At 44.4% G+C, this 12241-nt stretch overlaps 1 protein-coding gene across 3 annotated transcripts in view; it reads left to right on the top strand.

The window, feature by feature from the left end:
* nxf1b (nuclear RNA export factor 1b) overlaps positions 1 to 12241 on the top strand; it is a 57903-nt gene that overhangs the window by 38339 nt on the left and 7323 nt on the right. For all 3 annotated transcript variants that reach the window (XM_043682731.1, XM_043682733.1, XM_043682732.1), the window contains exons 14-16: positions 475 to 582; positions 1600 to 1658; positions 5529 to 5644. In XM_043682731.1, the coding sequence (XP_043538666.1) occupies positions 475 to 582; positions 1600 to 1658; positions 5529 to 5644 (283 nt within the window). The remainder of the gene's footprint in view (positions 1 to 474; positions 583 to 1599; positions 1659 to 5528; positions 5645 to 12241) is intronic.

The raw sequence follows: 12241 nt of genomic DNA, 5'->3' as shown, positions 1-12241 counted from the left end.
CTTTGTCTATTTATCCTATCCATGCCCTCATGATTTTAGAAACCTCTATAAGGTCACCCCTCAGCTTCCGATGCTCCAGGGAGAACAGCCCCAGCCTATTCAGCTTCCCTCTATAGCTGAAACCCTCCAACCCTGGCAACCTCCTTGTAAATCTTTTCTGAACCCTTTCAAGTTTCACAACATCCTTCCAAAAGTGGCTTGTCTATCAAGAGTAGGTACTCCTTGTGTTGGAGAGTTTATTACAATTGATTGCTCTGTCTGCCCAGCTCCTGATACAAAGTAGTCTGCAGACAAGTCAGCCTCCTGTCTCTCATTCATTTAGCACCTCATTTTAGACCAAAGAATGAGTGAGACAGCAGCTAGTGTGAACTGTTCAGTGTCACTTTGGGATATCAGAGACTTCAATAATCCAAACCAAGCTGACTGTTGCCACTTTGTTGCCACTCCCTGACTTTGTTGTTCTTCCCTTTGTAGGTACTATTCGGTTTATGATTCAACAGACCGGCAAGGGCTGCTGGATGCCTACCACGATACAGCTTGCTGCTCGCTCAGTATTCCCTTTTCTCCACAGAACCCTGCCAGGTTTGTGACCTTCAGGCAAACTCAGAGTGATACAGGGCTTGAATGCAAGCACACATTTGCAGGTTCATAAGCACCTTACATTACCTGCACCTGGCACTTGCAACCCTGTACATGCCCTGGGCCCACACCCACTTACACACCCCACGACCTCCATGCATCCCTGCACATGCTGTCCACATGTGTCACCCATACCCCAAACATGCACCTTTGCACGAGAACCCCGGGTACGTATTTGCGCACTCACATACATGCGCACAGACATACACATGTGCTGCCTTCCCTCTTTTCCTCCCCTCCGCACCCCCCACAAATACACAGTGACCCCTACAGCCCACACACAGATCTTCTCCTGCTCTGCCCCTCACACACTTGCACCCCCTGGAAAGGAAGATGAGTCCCTCTTCATGGATGCTGGGGGAGGGGGAGGAGGGAGGGAATGTACCCTTCTATGCACCTTTCTGGGATGATAAAACTGATTACAGAGGAACTTTGATTATCTGGCATTTGATTATCCAAATATCAGATTGTCTGGCAAGATCAAGCTGTTATCCGGCATTCGGTTATCTGAAGGAAATACTCCCCGCCTGTGTGCTTTGGATAATTCAGGTTCCTCTGTACTGAACTCGATCACATTGTGTTACAACAGTGAGCTCTGGTCCTTCCCAGTGGCGCTGGAAGCTTTGTGAGAATCCTGCTGGCTGGACGTGGGAACAATAAGATTGCCTATGCCAAGCCAACACTGTTTGGGTGAGGCATTTAAAGCAAGCATTATGGATGCTTGAGACACTGCCCCTTTGATTAGGCAGAAAATATTCTGTACCTGGAATGTGCATTATCGCAGCAAACAGAACTGAAAGGAGAGCATGAAGATTCTTGAGTGAATTTTTTTAAATGGTTATTCTTACATAACATTTTACTGTGGCGTTGTGAAGGAAACAACTTGGGGCAGCTATTACCTCACCTTGCAAGAGCTGCACTTCTTCACTGTCCTGAAAATAATGTGTTGTGTCCAAGCAGGAGCAGTCTGGGAGAGTATTTCAAGGAGAGCAGAAACGTGAGGAGACTGAAGGACCCAAGTAAGTCAAATGCCATTTGATTTTTGATTTCATATGCAGCATTCTGTCCTTTAAAAGAACACTGTGGGTGGCCAAATAGAGGTTTACCAAATTATGAGGGGCACGGATAGGGTAAGTAGGCAAAGTCTTTTCCCTGGGGTCGAGAGTCCAGAGCTAGAGGGCATAGGTTTAGGGTGAGAGGGGAAAGATATAAAAGAGACCTACGAGGCAACCTTTTCACACAGAGGGTGGTGTGTGTATGGAATGAGCTGCCACAGGATGTGGTCGAGGTTAGTACAATTGCACCATTTAAGGGGCATTTGGATGGGTATATGAATAGGAAGAGTTTGGAGGGATATGGGCCGGGTGCTAGCAGGTGGGACTAGATTGGATTGGGATATCTGGTCGACATGGACAGGTTGGACCGAAGGGTCTGTTTCCATGCTGTATATCTCTATGACCGTTGCTCTGTTTCCATCTAAAGTGAATCGCAAATCAATCAATATCAGAAGATATTAAAATCCGTTTTGCTTTGTGATTTTTAAAACAAAACTATGGAAAATTCCTCTGGGCTCAGACCGGACGCTCAGGACTCAAACGAGGGCGTTTCTTTTAAACAGATTAGCTTCTGATCCAGCTGAAAGATCTGGTGTAGACTCTTGCGATCGATCATGTGATGATTGGTGTCATAAACAAAATGGCATTTATTTGAAAAGTACTGAAAGCCAACTTTGCATTAGGTTATCACTCCATGTTTGATTTTTTTAAAATGAGTCATTCAGTTTCAAAGCACCCAGATGATCGGGGAAGCAGGTGATAAAGTCCAGTACAATCCTATTGTATAGCACATCCGTGTACTTGTGCCTGCTGGATTTCATATTAACTGCTGTATCTTGCACCACTTTCCAAACCCAGGCTCTGTGTACTTTTTGAGATGTTGCATTGTTTTTGCTGGAATCCTCGTCTTACAGGATATATTTGTATTCTGTCAATTGCAATCTTATCTGTCTTTTCTACCTGTGATAAAATAATCTGCCGTCTGATAAGAGTAATATTGAAAACAACTCAAGCTTTTATTTTGACTTCGCTCCGTACTATCCGGAAATCGCTGAATCAGGCTCCTCTCTTATTCCAGCTATGTGGAACCTCACTAGAGAGGCTGACCTTGTATGAACGTTCTTCTGCCATTGGGGTATTGTAATTGTTATCTAGCACCCACATTCACAGGGTCTCTGACAGTAATGAGAAATGATGACTCCAGTGTCATGTTCTTTGAGCCCATGGTCACAGCCCTGGATAGGATCTGCTAGCTCCGTACAGACCAGGGATTCAACCTTAACCTGTGCAGTTTGTGTCTCTCATTACTGCACCACCTAGCCATTCGTGCAACCGATTTCAGCCCTGCGCACCCTCCCATGCGTTGTGCAGGATAGAATGTTCCCAGCTTTCATGATTGCTGATCTCTTGGGCAGGAATCTGCTGTGAGAAGCTGAACGTTAGCCCAGTTTCTAGTTGACCATCTGCTGAGCCTGTGAATGTGGAGTGAGAGTAGAATTAGGCTCCACTGTTATGGCTAGCGCTGTTTAATTGCTGGCAGTACCTCACATTTGTACACCTTGCTATACCATGTAAGGTGTACAAATGCACTCTGAGATAGGAGGAAGAAGCAGGATGATTGTACCTGGCAGGGGGTGAGTTTAGGAACAGGAGTGGTTGCTGGTATTAGCGGGGGAATGGATTTGAAGTTTTTAGAGGGGCAGAGAGCAGTTAAGGGAAGGACTTCTTCACAGTACAAATTTCCCCTGACAAGAATTGTGGAAGAAAGAGATTCTCGAGATGAAAGGATAGGGTGGAGGCAGCTAAGGAGGAAGTGAGGACTCCAGATGCTGGCGATCAGAGTCGAGATAGTGTGGTGCTGGAAAAGCACAGCAGGTCAGGTAGCATCTCGGATACTGCCTGACCTGCTGTGCTTTTCCAGCACCACATTCAGGAGGCAGCAAATGCAGCCAGATTGCAAGGTTGCAAGTGTGAAGAGTAGATGATGAGCAGTATAAACCTGACAGCATTATCAGATGGGCATTACACTGGAACATTGCCTCTTGAACTGCATCGGGGCAAATGCCCAGTGACCCTTGGCTGCGCTGGCTGGAGAGAACTCCGCTTGAGGCCTCATGTCACAAACCTTCAGCTGCCCCATCCATTTCAGAGAGCATTGAAACACCAGTATACTGCTTTTGCTTTATCTCAGCTATTTAAAATTGTAGTACTGCTCTTTTCAAAAACAAAAACCTTGTAGAGTATTCCAAATTAGATTTAAGTATATTGCTCAATAATACCAGGGTTTAAGTCAGGATTGAGTGGCCTCACTGAAGATCATCGTCAAATATCAGTGCAGGTTTAGACAGGCAAAGGGTACCATGAAAAACAAATTCGCGGAATGCATCAGGGATTGTTTCTTAGAGCAGTACATTGCAGAACCTAATCAGGAACGGACTCTTTTAGATCTTCTAATATCGCCTTCAATTAATATTCAGGAAGAACACCTCCATCTCAAACCAACTTAAAAAGGACAGTTACAGAGGTGTGAAGAAAGAGTTGTCCAAAGCAGGCTTGGACAATAAGCAAAGAGGAGAGTGAGTGGAAGGCATTGAAGCAGATACTTCATAACACTAATGGACTTTATTCAGAAGAATCGAAAGGAAGACTCCTATTTAAATGAAGGGATACCCCAAAAATGCAGTGCAGTGAGATCTGTATGTTCTTGTGCATGAAATATCAAATGTTAGCATGTAAGTGCAGCAAGAAATTAAGAATGCAAATGGAATTTTAACATTTATTACAAGGGGTTTGGAATTTAATAACCGGGAAGTCTTGTTACAACTGAGCAGCGTGTTGGTGAGGTGCATCCAGAGTACTGTGTGCAGTTTTGATCCCCATTTTTAAGAAAGGCTGTTTGAAAGACATTCACTAGGCTTATTCCTGAGGTGAAGGGATTGATTTTTCAAGAATGACTAAACAGATTGGGTCTATTTTCATTAGTGGGGGGGGTTGAGGTCTATGAGGATTAATCATGAAAGAGGCATTGAAGCTTGTCATGTTGAATGGTGTGATGGCGCACGAGGGGTAAATGGCCTCCTACTGCTTCGGTTTTGTATGTTGTGCTACAGCAAGAATATCCAGACATTGGGTTGGGACAGGAAGGGCACTGCATGAAGGAGCTAATAAACAGCTTGCAGTGCCTGAGCTCAGAGGCTTTCCTGCAGAAGGGAATGCTGAAGGGAGATTCTGAAGACATCTCGAGGATTCAATCATTTGAGCCCCAATAATTGGGGTTTGTCATTTGTCACCGTTTCTGAAGCCTAGGGTTTGACTTAGAAAAGGGAAAGTGCACAGTTTAGGTTTTGGCTGCAGTGTAACCAAGGTCAGTTACACTGTGCTAATGAATGCTTTTACTGCCTGCTGCAATCTGAAATCCTTATTGTACAGTCTTGAGACACTGGAGGCCAAAGTTTACCACACTGAGTGTGTCAACATATTGAGATATGAGAAGACAGCCAGGAAGATAATTTTTAAAAACCATGTGTTGAAACACAAATCAATGCTTCCCCTTGCATGAAGCAAGTGAGAAATGTTGTTTCTGCAAAATGTTTCCATGTTGTCGCGGCCGCGTTCAGTGGCACAAGCAGAGAATGTGACAGGGCCCTGTTTTTATTGCTCTGCAGCAATAAACATTGGAGGCACAGTGCTTGGACAGCATATACCTTAGTCCAAATAAGGCCTTCATTAGTCAAGAGTTAGTATGTGTTTTTTTTTGTAATTCCTGCTGGAGTCCCTTCTTTGGGTATTTTTGCTTTCAACTAATTATCTCCCTTTGTTTTGTTTTGCTCATAGCACTTCGGGCGAAGCTGCTGAAACACACCAGACTGAATGTTGTCGCCTTTCTCAACGAACTCCCAAAGACACAGCATGACATAGCCTCCTTTGTGGTGGATGTGAGCACTCAAACAGTAAGTGGAAGGGCTGATTGTTTTCTGTGACTGTCCTGTTGACTCACTTCCTTGTGCAACCTTCTGCAGCCTTCCTCTCTCTCCCCCTTCATCCTGGAGACACTCAGTTCAGATTTCAAAATGATGACTGGGCGGAGGGGGTGGAAAAATGCATTGCCTATGTGTCCACTCCTCATGGATCAGTCTATATTTTGAGTGTCAGCAAACTGTTGGGCTTACAGGTGTCCCATATCTGAACCTGCCTGGGATTTCCAGCAATGTTCGTACTGCTGGAGTAGGTTCGAGGGGCCAAATCATGTCCTTCTGCTCCTAATTCCTCTGCAGGGGGAACTGCGCAGCTTGGACATCCATACTTCCCTTCTTTATGACTCCGTCACGCAATGGCAGTTGTGGGCATGGAACATGTCAAGCCCTCAAAAGCTAAGTCTCCTTGTCTTTTGACCAGTTCCATGCCCCTATTTTGCCTCCATGCCCCTATTCAGCTGATGTGGCACTGTGTTAGCCGTTCCTTCACTACAGGAGAGTTAGAATCGTGGACCTCCCTCCCTCAGCTGCACTGACTGCAGCATTTTAACAAGGCAACTCACCACCTACTTCTCAAATGGTTGAACGATAAATACCAGTACCTGCACCCTGTGAACAAATTTTGAAGAAAGTGAAGACTCAACCTTCTTTTTCTTTATTCAGTCAAATCTGGAGATGTGAGCATTTTCCTGTAAAAGCTGCTTTAGTTAACTGTTCTGAATTGGCTCTTGAGAAGGTGGTTGGTGAGTTTTCTCCTTGATTTGCTGGATGGCATAAGGTGAAGGTGCTTCACGAGTGTTGTTAGGCAGGCCATTGCAGAACTATGGCCCAGGGATGATGAAGGAATAACTGTGCGGCATGGCAAAAACGTAGACTGCACCTGCTGTTTACCTTTCTCTCTCTCGAGTTTTTTTGCATGTCTTCCTTTTACTTATCCCTATCTTCTGTTGGTGCACGTGTTCTGCCTTTTGGTGATGATCTGTTATATGCTGTATGGGAAGACCCGATCGTCTTATGTTTTGTCACAGAAATGAAATGGGCCCATGAATGTAGCAATTAGCAGTATGTGGCACAGCTTATGGTGCAGTAAACCAGTGAGGTTATTCTCTAAATGCACCGCTCCCTGTATTTTCCACTGTAAACAAGTATTACCCTTCCTTCACTTGGCCTGCCAGCATGGGAATCTTTCCCAGTGGAGTATATCCGTCCAACATGCGAACGCTTTATCTGAATTTCTTCTTGTAACTCATTCATGGGGTGGTTGCAATCCTTTATTGCCCACCCCAGGATTTTGACCGAGCAATAGTGAAGGAATGACAGTATAATTCCAAGTTAGGGTGGTGTGTAACTTGGAGATGGTGTTGCTCCCTGAATCTACTGTCCCCATCCTTCCAAGAGGTTTGAAACGTGCTGTTGGAGGAGCCTTGATGAGTTGTTGCAGTGGATCTTGTAGATAGTGTTACTGAGTGTCAATGTGGAAAGAATGATTGTGTGTGTTGGTTGGAATTCTGGTAAAGTGGCTGTGTTGTCCTGGCTGATGTCAAATAGGTACAGTTGCATAGTGCTCGCAGATCCTCAGATAATCCATCATTAAACAACCCCACTTCTGATCTTGGAGTCAATGTTTGCAGGTCTATGAAGGTAGAATGACCGGTAGATACTTCAGTTAGGATTGGCAGATTAGGTGGATTGACCATACTAAATTGTCCCATAGTTTTCAGGGATGTGGAGATCAGGGTGGATTGACTATGCTAAATTGTCCCACAGTGCAAGTGAGGGTGGATTGGACGTGCTAAATTGTCTCATAGTGTTCAGGGATGTGCAGGTTAGGGTGGATTGGCCGTGCTAAATTGTCCCATAGTATTCAGGGATGTACAGGTTAGGGTCGATTGGTCATGCTAAATTGTTCCATAGTGTTCAGGGATGTACAGGTTAGGGTGGATTGGCCGTGCTAAATTGTCCTGTAGTGCTCAGGCATATGTAGTTAGGTGCATTAGTCAGGGCAAATTTAGAGTAATAGGAGAATAGGTATCAGTGGGTCCCTGTTTTGGAGGGTTGGTGTGGACTTGTTGGGTGAAATGGCCTGCTTCCACACTGTAGGGATTCTATAAAAACAAAAAAGAAATCATGTAGAAACTGGAAGTAAAAGAAGCCACTCAGTCCTTCGAGCCTAATCCATCATTCGGTAGGTTGATGGATCCTCTTAGTGCATTATCCCCACGTATGGAAGAGGCGAGAAGTTATGCTGAATATATAATTAGTCCATACTTCTGAGTATTGTATGCTGTTCTGGCCACTTCATTACAGTCAGTATGTGTTTACGCTGGAGAAGGTACAGAGAATAATTTGAGCTGGAAAATGCAGCTTTGAGGGAAGATTGAATAGACTGGTGTTTTTTCTGCAACACGATGTGGAGGTGCGTGTGTTGGACTGGGGCAGACAAGGTCAGAAGTCACCCTACACCAGGTTCTAGTCCAACAGGTTTATTTGAAATCTCAAGCTTTCGGAGCGCTGCTTCTCCGTCAGGTGGAGTGACGAAGCTTGTGATTTCAAATAAACCTGTTGGACTGTAACCTGGTTTTGTGTGTGGCTTCTGACCTCCTTGCAACTGAGGAGGCTGAGGGGAGATTTGCTTGAGATTTATAAAGTTATCAAGGGCCTGAAACAGGAAGAACGTATTTCCCTTGGCAAGAAAGACCGTGGATGAGGATAGGTTTAAAATAATTGATGGAAAGAGTTGGGCGTGAGGTAAGAAAACCTTTTACACCCAGAGTGTGGTGTAGTGTCTGAAACACTCTGCCTGCAGTAATGAAAAGATGAATGGAAGCATTCAAAGAAGGTTTACCAGCCCAATTCCTGGAATGGCCGTGTTGTCTCATGAAGGGCAGACATGGTTGTATCTGTCGGAGTTTAGAACAGTAAGAAGTGACTTGATTGAAACAAAAGATCCAGAGGGGTCTGGACAAGGTAGGTGTGGAGAGGATGTTTCTGCTTGTGGGAGAATCTCGACCAGGAATCTTGCTTTAAAAATAAAGTAAGACTTGATTGAACTTTTCAAGGAGACGAAGATAATCAATGAGGATGGAGCAGTGGATGTTGTCTACGTGGATCTTAATAAGACTTTTGACAAGGTCTCTCATGGTAGGCTCATCCAGAAGATTAAGTTGCATGGGATGCACAGTGACCTGGCCACATGGATTCAGAATTGGCTTGCCCATAGAAGGCAGAGGATATTGATGAAAGGGTGTTTTTCTGGCTGGACATCTGTGACTAGTGGTATTCCTCAGGGATCTGAACTGGGACCTCTGCTGTTTGTGATATATCTAAATGTCTTGGATGAAAGTATAGATGGGTGGATTAGTACGTTTGCAGACACCACAGATTGGTGGAGTTGTGGATGATGTAGAAGGTTGTCAAAGGGTACAGCAGGATAGAGATCAGTTGTAGATACGGGGGAGAAATGGCAGGTGGAGTTTAATCTGGCTAAGTGTGAGGTGCTGAACTTGGGGAGATCAAATGTTAAGGAAAAGTATACAGTTAATGACAAGACCCTGAACAGCATTGATGTACAGTGGGGTGTTGGGGTTCAAGTCCATAGCTCCCTGAAAGTAGCCCCGTGAGTAGATAGGGTGGTAAAGAAGGCGTATGGCCTTTACTGGTCAGCGAATTGAGTATGAAAGTCAGGATATCATGGTGCAGCTTCATAAGATTTTGGTGAGGCCACAGTCCGAGTATTGAGTTCAATCCTGGTTGACGCATTACAGGAAGGATGTGGAGGCTTTGGAGAGGGTGCAGAAGAGGTTTACCGGGATATTGCCTGGATTAGAGGGAATGAGCTATAAGGAGAGGCTGGAAAAACTCTTGTTGTTTTCTCTGGAACAGTAGAGGCTGAGGGGAGACTTGATAGCAGTCTCTAAAATTGAGATGCATAGGTAAGGTTGACAGTCTTTTCCCAGAGTTGAATGTCTAATACCAGGGGGCATGCATTTCAGGTGAGCGGGGAAAGTTCAAAGGAGATGCGAGGGGCAAGTTTTTTTCAGCGCTGAAAATGTGTTGCTGGAACAGCGCAGCAGGTCAGACAGCATCCAGGGAACAGGAGAATCGACGTTTCCTGAAGAAGGACTTATGCCTGAAACGTCGATTCTCCTGTTCCCTGGATGCTGTCTGACCTGCTGCGCTGTTCCAGCAACACATTTTCAGCTCTGATCTCCAGCATCTGCAGACCTCACTTTCTCCGCAAGTTTTTTTCAGTATAGTAGGAGTTTGGAGCCCGTTGCCAGCGGTGGTAGTTTATGCAGATACAATTGGGGCATTTAAGGGGCTTTTAGGTAAAAGCACGAATATGCAAGGATATGGGCCAAGAGCAGAATTGGTTTAATTTGGCGTCCTGTTCGGCACAGCATCGTGGGGGCTGAAGAGCCTCTTCCTATGCTGTGCTGTTCTATGTTGACTATTTAAAACAGGATTCCGATGGTAATGTTAAATTGGGGGCCATGCTGTGCCATGAAATTACATGATTTGGAGATGCCAGTGTTGAACTGGGGTGTACAAAGTTAAAAATCACACAACACCAGATTATAGTCCAACAGGTTTAATTGGAAGCACACTAGCTTTCGGAGCGACGCTCCTTCATCAGGTGATTGTGGAGGGCTCAATCGTAACATAGAATTTATAGCAAAAATTTACAGTGTGATGTAACTGAAGTTATACATTGAAACATTGATTGTCAACATATTGTCTGGCTATCACCATTGTTAACAGCTAACCCGAGAATGCAACTTTAAAAAAAAGTTTTGTGATTTACACATGAAAGAAATGAAACTATCACTGTATTCTAACAGATGAAAGGCTTAACAGACAATCAGTGTTTCAATGTATAATTTCAGTTACATCACACTGTAAATTTTTGCTATAAATTCTGTGTTACGATCAAGCCCTCCGCTATCACCTGATGAAGGCTAGTGTGCTTCCAATTAAACCTGTTGGACTATAACCTGGTGTTGTGTGATTTTAAACATGAAATTACAGATTGCGATTGCATACAGTTCTGCTGGTGGCCCATAATGATCACCATCATGGACTGAAATTTGACGGCATGGTGAAACGGGCATTTCCCCTCTTGTTGGTTGCTTCCGGCCCAGTCTGGCACCTGTGTTTCTACAACTTGACCATAACAGTAGCAGTGATGCTAACAAGCTACTGTTGGTGGTAGGTGTTAAAGTCCATTTCTGTGCAGAGTCCATTTTGTGCCCTTGTTCCTTGGGCTGGTGCTAATGATGTCTGCAAGGTGTGATTCAGTGAGTGTGACTCTGCGAGGCTGTTGTACAACTCATGTCTATTGTCCCAATGCCAAAAAATATAAGTGGTGTTAGTGAGGAGGGCTTGGTTGTGCCTTAGTCAAATGTGGGCCTTTCAATTAGCTTGATTTTCATTTGGCTTTTCAGTCATTGTATGATACTGTTGTATGGATTATTGCATCATTTCAGAGTCTACTACATTGCCAAGGGCTGGGGAATACATATAGGTCAGGCCAAGCAAGGACAGCAAATCTCCTTCCCTAGAGACCGTTAGTGAACCTGATGTGTTTCTAGACTGATGGCTTGAATTGTTGAGATTAGCTTTTTATCCCTGATGTTTTATTCATGAGTCGATTTTACATTCCACCAGCTGTAGTGGTGAGATTTGACTGCTCATGTCCAGACGTTAATCCAGGCTTCTGTTAACAAAAATTGCCATGATGTCTCTGTTGTTATTTACCTTATAGCCTGGGGGTCCTGTTATGCAACTCCCCATGACAAAGCAAGCATCCTGGCTGAGATCTGCTGACTTGCTTGAGTAACTCATGGACTATCTGCCTTGTTTGCCTCAATATCACACTGATAATGACCACACATGATAGAAGTGGTTGTGGCGGTTTCATTAACATTTAAAAGATGTTTGGACAAATACAGGGATAGAGAAGGTTTAGAAGGTTATGGGCCAAGTGCAGGGAAATGGGGTTTACGTGGATGGACATTTTGGTCAGCATGGACCAGTGGCCTGTCTCTGTGCTGTAGAACTCTGACTCTGTGACTTCATTAGTACTGTGACATTTGACTGCACATAATGATTCCTCAATGCCATGTAAAGAAGTTAAAAACTAGGATTTAGCTGTGACTTTCACAAGGTCTTTAGGCTAATTTTGAAGTGTAACCCCTGTTATAACATTGGAAACATTTATTTGGACGCAGTTAAAAATCACACCGAACCTGGTTATAGTCCAACAGGTTTATTCGGAAGCACAAGCTTTCAGAGCTTCCAAATAGAGCTGTTGGACTATAACCTGGTGATGAGAAAGTGAGGTCTGCAGATGCTGGAGATCAGAGCTGAAAATGTGTTGCTGGAAAAGCGCAGCAGGTCAGGCAGCATCCAGGGAACAGGAGAATCGACGTTTCGGGCATAAGCCCTTCTTCAGGATTCCTGAAACGTCGATTCTCCTGTTCCCTGTATGCTGCCTGACCTGCTGCGCTTTTCCAGCAACACATTTTCAGCTATTACCTGGTGTTGTGTGATTTTTAACTTTGTACACCCCAG

The sequence above is a fragment of the Chiloscyllium plagiosum genome, chromosome 45, assembly GCF_004010195.1.
Source record: "Chiloscyllium plagiosum isolate BGI_BamShark_2017 chromosome 45, ASM401019v2, whole genome shotgun sequence".
Classification (NCBI taxonomy): Eukaryota; Metazoa; Chordata; class Chondrichthyes; order Orectolobiformes; family Hemiscylliidae; genus Chiloscyllium; species Chiloscyllium plagiosum.
The sequence above is the reverse complement of the archived record's forward strand: the minus strand, read 5'-3'. Positions and strand labels throughout refer to the sequence as shown.